Source organism: Schistocerca americana, chromosome 1 (assembly GCF_021461395.2).
Source record: "Schistocerca americana isolate TAMUIC-IGC-003095 chromosome 1, iqSchAmer2.1, whole genome shotgun sequence".
Classification (NCBI taxonomy): Eukaryota; Metazoa; Arthropoda; class Insecta; order Orthoptera; family Acrididae; genus Schistocerca; species Schistocerca americana.
In genome coordinates this window covers 342,804,598-342,823,115 of record NC_060119.1, presented here as the reverse complement: position 1 = coordinate 342,823,115, position 18,518 = coordinate 342,804,598, and the positions used below count along the sequence as shown (strand labels likewise).

The window sequence follows — 18,518 nt, the reverse complement described above, 5'->3', positions numbered from 1 at the left end:
AACAAAGACATACATGACGTTAGTTTTTCTTATTGTTTATCTTACCTATGAGTAAAGCAGAAGGTTTGTTTCGTTAAAGTCCGTTGTACATTGCTTATATCACCACTAGAGAATGTAGTATCTACATTTCTTTCCTCACGATAGTGGATGGCGCTATGGTTTGTCCTTAACATCCAAGATGATCATACATAAACATTACTTCACTTCATATACAACTAGGTAAGAATTTTTTATTTATTACTCAGTTAGAAATTAAACTTCTTACAAATAGGCGAACTCAGAAATATTCTTCAACTGTCATGCAATATCTCAGGTACCCAATTAAACACCCGAGAACGTCCACATGTGAATCTAGAGATAGTACTAGCAATAACTCGAATACAAGTTAGTTACAAGACTGCAACGTCTTTATGTAAAACAGCGTTGACAGGTTGTTGTTTTTCAGATCGGCTTTCATTTTATTTACCACGTCTTTGCTTGGTGACTTCTCCCGGGACAAAAGCCATGAATATTCTGAAACAGGAGAAACAACTATATTGGTACACGTCACATCGAATTCTGTTTCATGGTAAAGATTGCTTTAGTGCCATTACTGTGTTGTCAATAAGTATAAATCGACTGCAGACTTAAAAGTATCAAAAAAAGCAATTCATTCAGAAAAGTAGCTACGAAATAAATTACTCAAGAGTCGAAGTAGTCTAAGGCAACTTCTTTTACGCTACGTTTGATAAGAAAATTTGAAATGAACCTTATGGAAAACAATTCTTTAGAGGCAGAGACCCGTATCATGTCTTCATTTAAGTTAGCTATTCTTTTGATGTAGTCCTGAACTACATTCTGTGTCATATTTGCAACTTTGGTATTTAGATTGTTATTACTGTTCTAGAAAGGTCTTATGCCACTGTCTTAGTCATTAGTACTTAGCGATACGGCAGTGGTATCATAACACAATCGTAGTCGTCATTTTAAATTTTAGGCACTAGTAGTCATTTATCATTATTTAGTCTTTTTATTCAGTAAGTCTCGAGGAATAGCATTCATGAGATGACCAAATAATCCCTTCCTCAAGAGCAACCAAGAATTGAGAAATACATGTTTTCACAATAAAATGCCACCACAACCGATACAAGCCCAATCGCATTCGGGAGGACGACGGTTCAATCCCGTCTCCGGCCATCCTGATTTAGGTTTTCCGTGAATTCCCTAAATCACTTCAGGCAAATGCCGGGATGGTTCCTTTGAAAGAGCGCGGCCGCTTTCCTTCCCCATCCTTCCCTCACCCGAGATTGCGCTCCGTTTCTAATGACCTCGTTGTCGACGGGACGTTAAACACTAATCTCCTCCTCCTCCTCCCAATCGCACTGATAACCAAGGTCAGATGATACCAGGGTGAGTCAAAAGAAAAACTTAAATTTGTAATAACTAATCGAAATTTCGCGCCGTTATCCTGTAAGCTTGCTACAAACAGCGTGCAGGTGGCAGCATAGTGCAGATGTACACATACCGTCGCAGTATCAGTATAAAGATGGCCGCCCTACTTGCGACTTGCACCAGGGAAGAAAAGCATTCTGTTATTCGGTTTTTGCGTAGTGAAGGTGTGAAACCTATTGAAATTCATCGATGAATGAAGGTTCAGGACGGTGATGCATGTTTGTCACAGCAGCAAGTCTGCGAATGGAGTAGGAAGTTCGTAAATGGTGTAACTTCAGTGGAAGATGCTCCTCGTCCAGTTCAGGCACAACGAGTTGTGACTCCACAGAACATTGCAGCAGTTGAAGCCATAGTGAAGGAAAACCGCCGAGTGACACTCAATGAAATTGCAGCATGTTTACAGATTAGTCATGGGTCGGCACACCACATTATCCATGATGTGCTCTAGTTTCACAAAGTGTCTGCAAGTTGGGTGCCACGGCAGCTGACTCCTGAAATGAGAGAACGACGTGTTGATGCTTGTGAAGAACTTCTTCGGCGCTTTGAACGAGAAGGTGATGGCTTCCTTGCAAGAATCGTTACTGAGGACGAAACCTGGATTCACTTCCACCAACCTGTATTTTGAGTATCTTCTTCATCCAGCATCCTCACCAGACCTTGCCTCAAGCGATTTCCGTATGTTTGGACCACTCAAAGACGTAATTGGAGAAAAGAAGTTCCGTTCTGATGAAGACGTAAGCCACGCGGTGCATGAGTGATTGTTCGGACCACCAAAAGCATTTTTTTCTAAAGGAATTTATGCACTTTACAAGCGCTGGAGAACTTGTATTGAGCGTGGGGGAGATTATGTTGAAAAGTGATACAGATTTGTACCATTTCTGCACAATAAATAATATTTAAAAAATATTTAAGGTTTTCATTTGACTCACCCTCGTATCTCGGATTCTTTCTTCTATATCAAAAGAGATCATCTACCATTAATTGATGCCACAATGTAGCATAATAAATCAACATTTCTGCCTTGCTCTGGTGAAATAATGGTGTTGATGTACTGATTTGTAAACAGCCTCCACGGCAGAAATTAAGTGATAACTATACAACAAACACAAGGATCCTGCAAGACTGTTTTTGTTACCAACAGAATGTTAGCGATTTTGTAACGTTCTGGCCACCTGTGAGTACTTTATCTTCCGAAATGAAACGCAACGAGGCATTAATGCGTCCCAAGGATATCACGCTGTATAGGTGTTTCAAAAGTCTTTCCAGTAGTGGGCGAATCGATCAGACAAGAAACTCAGCGAAAGCAATAAAAAAAATCCTAGTCTTCGATTAGCCCTTAAAGGTCCTTAATAGGTACTAGTAATAATTTATCGTTATTTAGTCTTTTTATTTAGTAAGCCTCGAAGAACAGCACTCGTGAGATGACCGAATAACCGCTTCCTCAAGAACTTCTGATAAATGGAGGCAAACGAAGTGATCTATGATTCAGAAACAAGTTGAGTTGGGAACTAATGAACTATCTTGCAAATTTAGTGAAGAAGAATTGCAGTAGCCACTCGACAACGCAAGAACCATAAAGCAGCTGGCCTGGATGATATACATGTGGAGGAAGTAAAACGATTTGAACAAGTCGCCACGAAATGGCTTGTCGAATTCTTTAATAAATGCTTGCGAGAGAAGCAGATGTCTAAAGTAAGGGGAAAAACCTAAGTAGTTGCCATTTTAATGCTCGGGAAAGAACCATCCATCCGCAGAAGTTGTCGACTTATTTCACTCCTATTTCATTTTTATAATATATCTGAAAGACTTGTTTTGAACTGTTTGAGCCCTTTGATTGACAAACTATTATTAGCTGAAAAGGGAGGCTTCAGACCTCAAAGGAACTACTCAGCACAAGCAGCCAAATCAAATCAACACACAGAGGCCGAATTTGAAAGAGATGATATCGTTGATATATCTTCAGCCTATAACACTGTGCAACACCATATGATGCTCCAGATCTACAGCATGGCGCCCGGTTTCGCCTTCGTGAAAATAATTGGCACTTTATTGCACAATCGAAGATTCCTTGTTGATTTTCAAGGAAGACGAAATCAACTAAAATAACGGCTTGCCTCAAACAAGTGCTTTGTCGCTTGCCCTTTTCAATATACACATCAAAAAAAGTTTTCGATCACCTCGGTTCCGAAAGTTCCGGAACCTGTATAGAAAATTGGAATGAAGATCAACATAAACATCATTTCCGCTCTTTTTATTGTTCATGAAAACCACACATTGCTTATTGTACCACCATCAGCGAGACCTTCAGAGGTGGTGGTCCAGATTGCTCTACACACTGGTACCTCTAATACCCAGTAGCACGTCCTCTTGCATTGATGCATGCCTGTACTCGTCGTGGCATACTATCCGCAAGTTCATCAAGGCACTGTTGGTCCAGATTGTCCGTGTGTCGGAGCCAGAACCTTACTACCGTGGTTTGAGGAGCGTTATAATGGAATCACGTTGACGTCTAGGCGATCAAATTCTCCTGGGGTAAATCCTATGGAACCAATCTAGGTCACTATCGGGTGCCAACACCACGTACGCAAATCAGCTTCCCATTATTTACGCGAATTACATGACCTGCGCTTAGACATCTGATGCCACATACCTCCACAAACTACCAATAAGCTATAAAATCTCTGATAAGCAGAATCAGTGATGTATTTCGTCAGAAAGATGGGCAAACAAGCTACTAATCAGATGGTCATAATGTTTTGGCTCATCAGTGTACATGACAATTAAATTACCTGTCTTCTCCCTGATTTGCATATATTTATGGAAGATTGCGTCCTTTAATCTCTAGAAATAGTACAAATGCTTACACCAGATTCATAGGGTCTAAGATTATTATACGTCTAAAACTTATTTGAGTTTTGTACTGTTTGTGTTTGCACTGTTTTCATTACAATTATACATTAGTATTTTGTTCGCTCCGAGACTGAGTGAAAGATCTATGAGTGAAACATCTGATAGATACAACACAAAGCTACTTACTATAGTGGAAAATTCCGAGAATCTTCTTGCACGACCACGCTACGGCGTAGTTGTCGTAATCCGATCCGAGAATCGTCACTGCACCAGAAGCATCTGCGAGTGAAATTTATTAATTATCAACACGTTTTCATAAACTTCAAAAGAACTTACAAGAGAAACAGCACTGATGGGGAATACATTGCACCATCGCTAGCACTGAGACTTCCATAGTCCTAACTTAACTTCCTAGATAAGTTCTTTTGCTCGAATCCTGCCACATCCAGAATCGTATCAGTGAGTCCCTGCGCTCCTATAGTGTTCGTGTTGGACACGTAATATTTAACTTATGGCAGAGTAAATTTCCTTGTTCTTGCTGCGAACTACGACGATATGCCCGCGAACTGCAGCTCTGATTACCATCATTCAACGTTTCCTCGCGATGCAGTGGTCGCATCAACACAGTTAAACGAAAACGGATTGGAGACAAACCCACTTTATGAAATTTAGTATCGACTACCTGACAGCAGATGATGTGTTTCGGTACGTTTTGAAGACACATACACTGAGGTTCTAAAAGTCATGGGGTAGCGATATGCATACAAACAGATGGCGGTAGTATCGCGTACACAAGGAATAAAGGGCTGTGGGTTGACGCAGCTGTCATTTGCGCTGTGATTCATGTGGAAAGGTTTCCGACGTGATAATGACGGCGCAGTGGGAATTAACAGACTTTAAACTTGGAATGGTAGTTGGAGCTATACGCATGTGACATTCCATTTCAAAAATTGTTAGGGAGGGGTAATCCACTGTGTCAAGAGTGTGCCGAGAATATCAAATTTCAGCCGTTACCTCTCACCACGGATAACAGCCTTCACTTAACGACCGAGAGCTATGGCATTTGGGTAGAATTGCCAGAGCTAGCAGACAAGCTTCCTTGCGTAAAATAAAAGGAGCAATCAATGTGAGACGTACGGCGAACGTATCCGCTAGGACAGTGCTGTCAAATTTGGCGTTAATGAGCCAGGGCAGCAAACCACCGACGCTAGTGTCTTTGCTAACAGCAAAACATCGCCTGCAGCTCCTCACTTGGGCTCTTGACCTTATCAGTTGTACACTAGACGACTGAAAAACCGTGGCCTGCTAAGATGAGTCTCGGTTTCAGTTGGTAAGTGCTGATGGTGGAGTTAGAGTGAGGCGCAGTTGTACACAAGGCACTGTGCAAACTGATGGTGGCTTCATAATGGTGCGGACTGTGTTTACACGGATCATCGACTAGAAATGGCTACTTGGAGCCGTTCATCTGCTTCATATCCCCTAACAACAACGGAATTTTTACTGATGATAACACGCCACGACACTGGGCCACAGTTGTTCGCGACTGATTTGAAGAAGATTCTGGACAAGTCGAGAGAATGATTTGTCCACCCAGATCTCCCGACGTGAATCCCATCGAACATTTCAGGAACATAATCGAGAGGTCAGTTCGTGCTGAAAATCTTGCACCGGCAACATTTCTGCAGTTGCCGATGGCTATTGTGGCAACATCGCACAATTTTTCTGCAGGGGAATTCGAACAACTTGTTGAGTCCATGTCACGTCGAGATGCTACACTTCGACGGGCAAAAGGAGATCCGACACGATATTAGGAGGTATCGCATGATTTTTTGCACCTCTGTGTATTTTCCGTATGGTAGTCGTCTTACTGTGGAGTAGCTCTGGTATTGTCGAGTACCTCAAATGTGGAAATTAATATGTTCCCTTCATTTTTATATCAAGGCATGAATTAAATGCTAACTGCTTAACGTGCGTAGATATGATCTCCCACGAAAGAATAGGGAGCAATGATTCTTCATTGGATTGCTCGCATGCTGTGGCTGTGCTCATTGTTATTTCAAATATTCTTCTGAAAAGTTTCGGAGCATCGTGATTAACTCCATCAAGCACAGCGCTTTTTAGCCTAATAGTTCCCATTGAATAAACTAACACAGATCTTTTATGTCTCAGTATTGTGCAGTTCACTGCATCAAAAGCTAACTTCCAACAAATGCACTTCCCACTTACTTATATCAGGGAAGTTGAGGGTGAAAACCCCACTACCATCGCTGCTGGTCTGTAACGCTGTGCCTTCGACGATGGTCTCTTTCCGAGTCCTGTGAAAAAGATGTAACAGAGAAGGACGAGTGAGTCGATATTAAAGGCAATAACAGTACAGATTAACATAAATAACACATACAAAAATATGTCAGCACGAATTCAGTCATAATTTGACCAAAACTTATGGAAATTTTAAAGTGGTATTGATTCTATCCCCGCAATACATGGTAATCAAACTGGTACGTGAGTCAGGCAATGACAAGACAAAATTTAAAACTTCAAGAAGTTACTAACAGCAAGTCTTTTCAAATGGTTCAAATGGCTCTAAGCACGATGGGACTTAACATCTGAGATCGTGACTCCCCTAGACTTAGAACTACTTAAACCTAACTAACCTAAGGACATCACACATATCCATGACCGAGGCAGGATTGGAACCTGCGACCGTACCAGCAGCGCGGTTCCGGACTGAAGCGCCTAGAACCGCTGGGCCACAGCGGCCGGCAGCAAGTCTTTTAATACAGCGTATCAAGTAAGGGATTACAACAGGGAAATCGTCAGTGTTGCTGTAATCGGAGGTCTTGGGGCACTGCCAGTGAAATGCCTGATGCTTAGTTAGCATACATTCTGAGATATTCCCGTATCAGAGGAAGTTTTTTATGGATCTGCAGAACATGGAACGTATCAAATTGGCACCAAGTGGATCGGCGTAGAAGTGATAATACCAGCAAACAGTCTCATGCTGCACATATTGCTGAACTGTGCTTCCGCCTTCTTTGCGTATAGACTTTTTCGCTAAAGTGAAAGGTATTACTTGTTATAGGAGAAGACAAGTCGCAAAGTAGAAAATCTTCTCATGAGGTAACAAGAAGTAATTTGTATGGTATTAGTTTCCGTCTGCACCTCTTCTGCGGTTTCAGTCTACATTGGTGAGTATTACAATTTTAACGCCAGAAAGGATACCAAATAGCGAAATTTAACTTACTGTGCAAATACGAGTACAATGTAGTAGGAAGAACGCATGATTAAATTTTTAGGCGATTAGGGGAAGCGCATTGTACGAAATTTAGTACCTAGGACTGCCAGAAATAACGTCTCTAACGAGGTTGGTAATCGGGGCCATCTGAGCTTGGATGGCAGAGTCGGGTACTTTATCCCATGCTGCTTTAACTCTGTACCAGAGTACAGTCGTAGTGGCTGGTCACTGGCGGAACGTCACTCTCTCATCGGCCCATGGTCAATGTGCTAGGTTGGACAGTACACAAACACTCTATGTATCGAACTGTATCTGGATATCATGGGCAACTTGCTGTTTGGCTTCATTTTCCTACAAAATAATGTCACGGGCAATTTGAAAGTAGAACATAAAAATCGCCCTTCACTCGTTGTAATTGTAATAACTGCTGTCCAAAATACCGTGCACTCTGTGTCTAGTGCCTTCCGCCGCGGAAGTTTTTTTTTTTTTGTGTGTGTGTGTGTAGTGTGGACTGAAGAGATCATCCTTGATGACTTATTCTTCTAGGATGGGATGTAAGGATAAAAGGAAAACACTTTATTTATTACGCATTCAGTTAGGCTTGGGCACGCAATGGGTCCTTTAGCCTGCTGTCTTTGGTGATGTCTATCTCCTGTGGAGGGTGAAATGTGTCAAGGCTGTTATGTGTGACTGCTTCCTCGTGTTATGACAGATTGCCTATGGGGGGTGAAACGTTATTGACTTCGGTACGCGATACTTGTGCCGTCTTGCAGGGTTTACCGTTCCTACCGATTGTAATTGTCGAACTTCGTCCCTAAGGGCATCGATCTTGTCAAAAACTCGTAGAGCCTTGTCACGGACCTTCTCTTGTATGGTGGTCTCGTGGAGTACGTAGCGGATGTCGACGTTTCTTGTCCACCATGGAGCTCCTGTGATCCATCGATAGCAAATGTTTTGCAGCGCTTGGAGTTTGTTGTAGGTGGAGACGTACGCAGTTCCCCACGAGGTGGAGCCATACGACATTGTGGCTTCCACCGTTGCCTTATACAGTTGGAGTTTAGTCTTAGGGTTGAGATCCTTACTCTTTAGGAACGGAATCAACGACCTGGCCATCTTCTGGGCTGTGTAGTGGGACGAAATTAAGCGTCACCCATCCACCAAAGTCAGCCCAGTTTGCAGGTGACTATAAGTTTAATTTAGTTTTGTTTATGTGTTTTCTTATTATTTGTAATAGATGTGAATTATCTAAAAGTTTTGTATTTTTTTATGTGTTTCACGTACGGAGAGGGCGGCGCAACGAACGGGGACAGCATCTTCGTTGCCGCGACCAGAGAGGAAATTGCTGGCCGCTATACGTCGCGGGTCGACAGCCAAGGAGCAACAGAAGATCCTGGAACCGAGTTGTTGCGTCGTGCTTCTAAAAATTAAAAATGAAGTTTTATACTCTTTTTGTACAACAATGACGTCATATAGAGCTTAATCTTATTGAAATGTCAGTCACTAACTCTCAACGCTCAAGTTCACATCTGTATGTGTAGGAAGCTAATAAAATAGTGTATGCTACTAAAGTTGAAACACGTGTCTTGAAGATTTATTTATGAAGAATTATGTCAACGGATTAATAATATATTTGACAAGATTCGTGATTCTTACGGCGTTCGCCGAAACTTTGAATCTAAAAAGTTTATTTAATGTGTGATTCTGATATCGATTAGATCAAGATAACGTGTGTCAATATAATTTCTGAGGAGAAACAAACGAAATTTAAATTCGGAAAAGTTACAAAAACCAATTGGCCCAAGTGATGTAATTCTCTGCACACGACTCAACGGATGTTTTACAGTTTCGTTCAAGAACCATTCTATGACAATTTAAAAGAATATGAATTATTTTTGAAGTGGGTTGTAACTGACGTAGGTGACGAAGTATGCACATGGTCATACATATATCAAACGAAAACTAATACGTCGTTACACTACACCGTGGCGACCTTAGAAACAGGACCGGTGTGCAACTAAGGCACACAGGTACGAAACAAAGCATCCAGAGTCCTTCGGAAGTCAACGCGAGTTTTCGTGGAGCCTTCACCAGCCAGCGGCGACTTCGCGGGTGTGGGCATCTGACGGAGCGCAGCCAAGCAGTACGGTCACGCAGTTGTTCCACGAGAAGGCGCATCTGTTGGGCAGCAGCTGAACGCTGCAAAACCCGACAACCTTTTTTCTCCCTAAACTAATAGGCCCAGTACGTCAGCTGCGGGGTGTTCCTCCGGCTGGTATTAGAGGTGTTGCTGAGGGGTTCGCCTGTCTACGGCGGTGCCGGGCGTGGTTGCAGCCAGTGACGTTTCCGGTGTTCGACTCAGCGTCCTGCCGGTTGCGGAAGCGGGGTCGCAGCATCTCAGCGGCTGCATCGACGGCTGTTACATCTGCAGCCCATAGCAGCACACTGATCATCGAGAACTACAAATTGCAATATTAGTGTCCGGTGAGTTTGTTTCAAGTTGGAAGTGGAGTGTTGTACATAGGGAGTGTGCTTTTACAGGATTGTTGATTACAAGTCTGCGTGTGTAAATAGTTAATTTCTTACAATAATGTCGGGAAGTGAAATGCCAGACGAAGAGCAATCTATGTCCGATAGGAGCATGAGATCCCTTTTTAGGGCGATCGCTAAATTAAAACAATCTAACGGGGATTTTCTAGCTGAATTAAAACAGTCTAACGAAGAATCTACTGCTAGATTAAAAGAGGAACTAAAACAGGAATTAAAACAGTCTAACGAGGAATCTACTGCTAGATTGAAAGAGGAACTAACACAGGAGTTAAAACATTCTAACGAGGAATCTACTGCTAGACTTAAAGGGGAGCTAACAAAATCTACAGACAGGTTACAGAAATATCTTAATGAAACCAGTCGAGAATTAAGTGATAAAATAGAGTCTTCTAAAGTTGAAATGCAGGAAAAATTAGTAGGACTTAGTAATAAGATTGCTGATAATTGTAAAAGGTTAGAAGAACATATCCAGGAATCGCGCGAGGAAAAAGCTCGCATGCGAAACGATATTACTGGCTTAACCGAGGGACTAGATAGTGTCAATATCTTAGTTGTAAATGAAATACAGAAAAATAACAATATGTTACGAGATGAATTTCCTATGCAAACGGAAACTGTTCGTAGAGAATTATTGGAATCTATTAAAGAGGTCTCTACCAAACCTGTAGAGATTTCTTCAATAGATAATGTAGAATTAGAGACATTAACTCATCAAGTAGAAAAAGATTATACCGAAATCGAAAATATGGAATTTTTAATTACTGAAATATGCAGTAACCTTGAGACTGCCAAAGATAATAACATTGACGAAGGTACAGAGCGTTCACATCGTGAACACAGTGAAGAATCGATATTAGCTAATCGCGTATCCAATACAGAAATGCGAATACAGGAAATTACTAAACGGTTATCGGAATTAGATAATAATGAAAACATTTCAGGTAGCAGAAGTAATAACATAATCAGAGACAACAGTCGCATCGAATTTGCTAGCTCGAACGACAACAATATGAATAAAGAATTCACGGGAAGCCAATCCGATGCAACTCCGTCTCTGCAATCTAAACAAAATCCGACTATTTCTCTCGCAGAATGTCTGGATGACATAACGACAAATTCAAATGTAGCAAGTCGATTTCCTGTATTCAAACCAGGAGGCGAACTTCACCCTATAATCTTTATAAAAGCTTTTGAAACATCATTATCTCCTAAATGGAGTAATGAAAAACGCATTCAATTTGTAATAGGACATTTAGAAGCAGAAGCTGCGGAATGGGCAGTACTGCATAGAACTGAATTTAGGGACTGGGATGATTTTGTTAAGCAGTTTAAACAAAATTATTGGTCAAGAGGAAAACAACAACACTTAACTTTAGAGTTGTTAGACCCTCCTCCATATTCTAAACGGTGGGGAGGTTATAGGAATTATTTTGAATGGCATTTAAACCGTGCTAAATTAATTGAAGAACCAATTATTGAAAGTCATTTAATACGAGTCCTAATTATTGGACTACCGTATTATATAAAGGAAAGAAAAATGCTATTCTACGAATTATAGGTGAGCCTTTACTAGCTGCTCTACCTTGGCCACCGGTAAATGAGATCCAACAATGCATTCCAGACGAAAAAGATTGCGAACAGATTGTAAAAAAATGCCGAACGGAGAATTAAAAGCTATAATCAACAGGCTATAGAACCCTCATTTCAGGTAGGAGATCTTGTGTTAGTACGATCTCATCCTAAAAGTTCTAAGACCGGTAAGGAATGTAGAAAATTCTTCTTTATCTTTGAAGGTCCATATGTTGTACATAAGATTGTACATCCCAAAGCATTACTTCTTATGGAACCTTCATCAGGTGTAATTAAAGGATTATATAGTGTTGATCAGATGAAACCCTTCATTCCTAAATAAGTTAATAATTAGTATATGTTACACACGGAAGAGCATTCATAGTTTATTCATGTGAAGTTTTCGTGATAGTTACGTATTATCTTAAAGAATGGAACAGAAAGCTTAAACAAGTGTTCTACAATAATCTACTGGTACTTCAAAAAGAGAAAGATAACCAAAAGGGGGATTTATATGGAAGAAATTTTGCTCTTAGGTCAAAAGGAATTTTGCATATTTTAAATTTACTCGGATAGTAGGAACCAAAGGGGATGGTTAATAGTTTTAGGGACCATGGGCGTCCAGAGCTATATGGCTCACGAGAACATAGCAGAGTGCCTTTAATAGAGGTTTGTAATAGTGTTAATATAGAACACACCAAACGGGGCTCTCTCGCTTGTTTCTCCTAAATAAATTGCCATTACCCAACAAGGTGTCCGAAGGTAAAGAAAGCCGTGCCGAGATTCTAAAGAAAGTTTTGCTTGATTTCTTCTTGACCTCAGGCATAAATAAGGCATTAGGGAAAAGAATGACGTAAAGTAAATAGTACTATTAGTTATTGTGAGAAACTTATTAGTAATATACATTCTTGGAAAGAATAACTCTAGTAAATAAATGAAACTGAAACTAATCTATCACAATTTGAATGCTCTGTCCTAATGTAACAACGTTAAAGAACGTACTAAATTAGTATTTATTAGCAACTATTAAATGAAGAGGGGCAATCTCCCTATATTCGGTTACGAATTACCATAATAGCACAATTAAGAGTAAATGACAAATAGTCACAACAATATCGTATTAAAAGGATTAAATCTATCTAATAGCAAGGACTCTAGGTTACGTAAAATGTGAGGAAAATGTATTAACAGTTAAATATTGTATATTGAAAAGTTTTAATTTCGGTTAAAACCTGACAAACTGAGCTTGTGGGTGGGGTATGTAGTGGGACGAAATTAAGCGTCACCCATCCACCAAAGTCAGCCCAGTTTGCAGGTGACTATAAGTTTAATTTAGTTTTGTTTATGTGTTTTCTTATTATTTGTAATAGATGTGAATTATCTAAAAGTTTTGTATTTTTTTTATGTGTTTCATGTACGGAGAGGGCGGCGCAACGAACGGGGACAGCATCTTCGTTGCCGCGACCAGAGAGGAAATTGCTGGCCGCTATACGTCGCGGGTCGACAGCCAAGGAGCAACAGAAGATCCTGGAACCGAGTTGTTGCGTCGTGCTTCTAAAAATTAAAAATGAAGTTTTATACTCTTTTTGTACAACAATGACGTCATATAGAGCTTAATCTTATTGAAATGTCAGTCACTAACTCTCAACGCTCAAGTTCACATCTGTATGTGTAGGAAGCTAATAAAATAGTGTATGCTACTAAAGTTGAAACACGTGTCTTGAAGATTTATTTATGAAGAATTATGTCAACGGATTAATAATATATTTGACAAGATTCGTGATTCTTACGGCGTTCGCCGAAACTTTGAATCTAAAAAGTTTATTTAATGTGTGATTCTGATATCGATTAGATCAAGATAACGTGTGTCAATATAATTTCTGAGGAGAAACAAACGAAATTTAAATTCGGAAAAGTTACAAAAACCAATTGGCCCAAGTGATGTAATTCTTTGCACACGACTCAACGGATGTTTTACAGTTTCGTTCAAGAACCATTCTATGACAATTTAAAAGAATATGTATTATTTTTGAAGTGGGTTGTAACTGACGTAGGTGACGAAGTCTGCACATGGTCATACATATATCAAACGAAAACTAATACGTCGTTACACTACAGCTGCCGTCTTTTGTCGTCAACATGCTGCGTAAAGAGTAATTTTTTGTCAAGGTAGACACCGAGATACTTCACTCCCGGCGACCATGGGATAAATTGGTCAGCTATTTGGAGTCTGTCGTTCAGAACTGGTTTCCTCCGTATGAACAGAACGGCTGCCGTCTTCGTCGGGTTGATCGTTATCTTATTGTGCAGCGCCCAGCGTTCCATTACAGCAAGTTGCCGTTGCATCCTAGCGATTAGCTGGTCCTAGTGCCGTCCTGTTGTCAGAAAGGCCGTATCGTCCGCATAAAAACTCGCCGTAACAAGGGGGACTGTTGGGATGTCATTTATATATAAGTTGAAAAGTAGAGGCGAAATGACAGAGCCCTGCGGAATTCCTGCGGAGATCAGTTTCATTTCGGAGTTTTTATCGTCGACTCGGACATACAGTTTCCTGTCCTGCAGAAAGCTGTCTATAAGTCTAATGTAACAATCCGCAATAGGGGTAGTGCGATGCAGTTTGACGATAAGGTTGGGCCGCCACACCTTATCGTAAGCTTTTTCGATGTCAAGGAAGACACCAATCGTGAAGTGCTGCTTGTTGTATCCTTCTTGTATCCGTTCGGTGATCCGTAGAAGTTGAAGTTCGGCAGATAACGTGTCCTTGAAACCGAATTGTTCGGGTCGTATAACATCATGCGCTGTAAGCGTGTCATGGAGCCTCTGCAACAGCACTCTCTCGAGCACCTTGCCAAGGGTCGGCAAGAGGCTAATTGGCCGGTAACTGTTGGGTTCTGCTGGGTCTTTACCTGGCTTGGGTATTGGAACTACTCGATCCGTCTTCCATGCCGTAGGAAAATATCCCTGCAGAAGGCAGCTGTTGGGAATTCGGGTAAGGAGCACAGTTGGCTTCCTGGGCAACTGTTTCAAATCGGTGTTGCTTATGGAGTCGTTGCCCGGCGCATTATTCCGAGTCTTCCGGATAATTTTACGGATCTCTGCTGGTGTGGTGAGTTGTGGGCGGCTCTGCACAGGCGCAGCACGAAGAGCAGTCCATTCTGCTGTAACGACGGCTTCCTGTTCCTGCAGGCGGACGCCGTTCACGGGGGTCGCTGGTGTAGACATCTGTTCTTGGTAAGTCGTAGCATACAGCTCCGCCTGGGCGAGTTCGTCATAAAGGAGGCCATCTGGTCCTCCGATGGCTCGTTTAGGTGGCCGCTGGTGTCGTATGTTCTTGACTACCTGCCATTCGTTCTTGGTTCGAAGTAAGAATTCATCCATCTTATCTTCCCAGACTTGCTGTCGCCACTCGGCCACTCTTCTGTGCAATTCTCGTGTTAAGACGTGTGTTTATCGTCGATCGATCGGGTTTCTATAGTGGAGCCAACGTCGCCTGCTCCTGTTTCTCTGTGTCTTCAGTTCTTGGAGTAGAGGCGGGAACTCGTCGAAAGCTTCTACAGGGTAGACCGTGTGAGTAGTTGCCCTCCGTTTTGCTACCTTTATCTTCTGCGTCAAAGTTTGTACCGCAATGTCGATGGCTTCCGGTGTTGAAACGTCCTTTGTCGGGCAGATATTGTTGTCAAGATACGTCCGAAATTGACCCCAGTTCAGAGTTTGTGAGGTTGGGGGCGCAAGGTTGGCCGTTGCGTTTTCCACTATACTGATAACAGGTCAGTGGTCAGACGAAAGATCGTCGACAGTGCGGAGCTGGAGGTTCGTCTCAATATTTTTGATGACAGCAATATCTAGGACGTCTGCTTCTTGCCGATCGACGTAAGGAATCCGTGTGGGCTCTCGTGGGCCACGGACTGTGATGCCCAGTTCTTCTTCCATGGCAATCAAAGTTCGTCCACGAGGGTTCGTACGTCGGGAATTCCACGCGACGTGCTTGCTGTTAAGGTCACCTCCTAGGAAGATTTTGTCAAAATTGGTGAAGATACTCCGTAGGTCGTCTGGCTCCAGGTTTTTACCGAGGCTGTTGTATGCCGCAATGAAAGTGATGTTGCCTGCGGTCGATCGAACCGTTACTGCTGTTGCCTCCAGATGTTGGAAGTGAGGTAGTGTTTCATGATGGTGCCGCAGTTCCCTTTTAAGCAGAACTGCGGTCCCTCCACCTCGTTGGCCTTGTCTGTCCGTTCTATAGACGTGCATGTTACGAAATCTGAGCTCAGTTGTTGGAGGAAGGTGCGTCTCCGATACAAGTGCGATGTCGATTTTGTGACGTTGTAAAATTCAGTGAATTCTGTTTTCTTGTGTTTCATTCCGTTGGCGTTCCATATACAGATTTTCGGGTTTCTCGTGGTCCCAGGGCGGTCCATCTTAAGGTGTTCCAAAGGCCTTCAATACACTTTCTATTAAAGAAAGTATCCCCACTAGTTGTTGCTGCACGGCGGTGAGAAGTTTCGCGACATCAGAGAGCGCTGGAGCTATAGATTGCATCAAACGAGCTGGTGAGACGTAGGTTTCCAGTTCCGGTCGGCGTGGTGATGCTGCGTGGGCGTATGAATAATGCTGGCGGTGCTGTCGAGGTGGAAGTGCTTCAGGAGGAGGCTGTGTTACTGGCTGCCGTGTCGCCGCCGGCTGTTCTTGTGGCGGTTGCTGTCGGTGGGGCGGAGGGTGTGGCGTCAGGTTGGAGTTCCGTATTACACGAGTCCTCCGTTGAGAGGGCTGCGGGGAAGAACGTTGTGTGTATTTCCTGAGAAGTTCCTGGTACTTCTGGCAGCCATGCCACGTGGCAGGATGGTCCTTTTCACAGTTAGCACATTTCGGCGGAGCCCCTCGGGGATGAGTACATGCTGAAGATCGATGTTGCCCTCCACATCGAACGCAGCGAGCAGGCAAGCTGTAATAATTAGCTGTATGTTCGAATCGCTGGCAGTGGCGACATTGAGCAGGTCCTTCTTGTCTGTTGTAGGTTTCAATAACGACTTTAGTATATAGAAGGTATTTGATGTCATAAATCTTGTAGTTTTCCTTTTGGGCTGGCAACGTGTCACAGCAAGCATCGTGAGGTCGTAATTCCTTCGTCTTGTCGTCTCGATTTTTAAACTGGTGGACGTTGATGACAGGGAAACCCTTCTCTATCAGTGCGTCTCTCAGTTCTTCCTCCGTAACTTCGGCAGGTAGACGTTTGACAACCACTTTGAGGTCCTTGTCCTCCGCGGCCTGATGTGTAAAAAAGTGGATGTCATTCGACACAAAGAAACTGATGGCCCGCCGTGGATCTTCATAGGAGTCAAAGTGATATTTGATCCTGTCTCGTTGGTAGATGGCCTTAAGACTGCCGTCAATATTCGCTTTCAGCGTCTTGTTGAGTTCCATGTAGTTCTTAGTATGGTAAATAGTAACGGGCGGGACTTTGCGTAGTAAGTTCCGGCCAGAGCCATCTGTCCCCTCTTTATCTGCTTCGATATTGACATCACTCGTGTGGTCCATACGTTCTGGAGCATCTGTAATATCTTCCGTCGCAATAGCCGCATAACGGTTGGAAGTTTTCAGTTCTTCTGGACGTTGTCGCTTCCGAGAGTTGTTCTGCTTAGGAGAAGCGTTGAGTCGTTTTCTTTGGCGAACTAGTGTAAAATCACCCTCTCCGTCGGTGGGCTGCATGGTCCAAACTTCTTCAGAGGAGACTCCTTCCATTTCATCGTCGTCGTCGTCTGGTGGAGAAAATTGTTCCACGTCGTCTACTTGGTCTTCATGCTGTGAAGGAGGAACTGTACTAGTGCGGTTGTCGTATACTAGCTGACTTCGCAGAATCATGTGTTGTACTTCACGTCTCAGTTCCCGTTGTTGCCGATCGTTCTGTGTTAGCTGATGTCTCTCGTCAGAGGGGTTTGACGTATGTTGTCCTCCGCTCTGCACTCGCGTATCGCTCGTCGTGGTCTCGTCCTCATTATGTTACCTGTCAGAATCCGTTGTCGTTGCAGGGGTCGTCGCCGTTGTATCCGTCCTGTTGGGAGCGGCCGCCGGAACGGCCGGCGTGGCACGCCCCACCGACCGGCCAGCGGCCGGCCCCGCGCTCGGACGCGCGCGTTCCGTTGTCCGCACTCATCGGCATCGCGCTCTCAACTGCCGCGGAAGTCGAACACGCGCCAGAACAAATGGACGTGGTCAGCCCATAGAGGGCTCCGCATCCGCGGCGGCTATTCCGCGCAGCAAGGGCGCCACCGCTAAGCCACGTGCAGACAGCGGCCAATAGCCGCTCCCTCCGGTTTCGTATATAGGGACCCGCTCTGCCCTAGTCCAGCCGGTGTGCCCCAAGGCTCCGTCCTCTCCCCCCTTCTGTACCTTTTGTACACGGCGGACATGCCGCCGCCGTCGCCCCCCGTCCACCTCCTCCAGTTTGCCGATGACACCGCCTTCCTCGCCCTTGCCCCCACCCTGCAACGCTCCCAACGCCTTCTCCAATCCCATCTTGACCGGTTCACCGCTTGGTGCAACCAGTGGTTGCTCAAGGTCAATCCCTCCAAAACCCAGGCGATCATTGTAGGCAAAACCACCCCTTCCTTCCGCCTCCTTGATTTCTATCTCACCGTCTATGGCCGTCCTATTGCCCTCACTCCCACCCTTAAGTACCTTGGCGTCACCCTCGACCGTCGCCTCTCCTGGACTCCCCATCTCCAGACGATCCAAGCCAAGGCACGTTCCCGACTCCGTCTCCTCAAGCTCCTTTCCGGCCGCACGTGGGGTCTGGACCCCTCCACAATCCTCACAACCTATAAATCCCTCATCCGCCCTATCCTTTGTTATGCCCATCCAGCCTGGATCTCCGCCCCCCCTACCTTCTATA

At 43.5% G+C, this 18,518-nt stretch overlaps 1 protein-coding gene across 1 annotated transcript in view; it reads right to left on the bottom strand.

Annotated features, from left to right (window-relative positions):
* Positions 1 to 210: 210 nt before the first annotated feature.
* Positions 211 to 18,518, bottom strand: part of LOC124625136 (apolipoprotein D-like) — a 51,502-nt gene continuing 33,194 nt past the window's right edge. The window contains exons 4-6 of the mRNA XM_047149150.1: positions 6,508 to 6,596; positions 4,468 to 4,560; positions 211 to 513 (exon numbers count right to left, since the gene is read on the bottom strand). Coding sequence (XP_047005106.1) covers positions 386 to 513; positions 4,468 to 4,560; positions 6,508 to 6,596 — 310 coding nt within the window. The 3' untranslated portion in view covers positions 211 to 385. The remainder of the gene's footprint in view (positions 514 to 4,467; positions 4,561 to 6,507; positions 6,597 to 18,518) is intronic.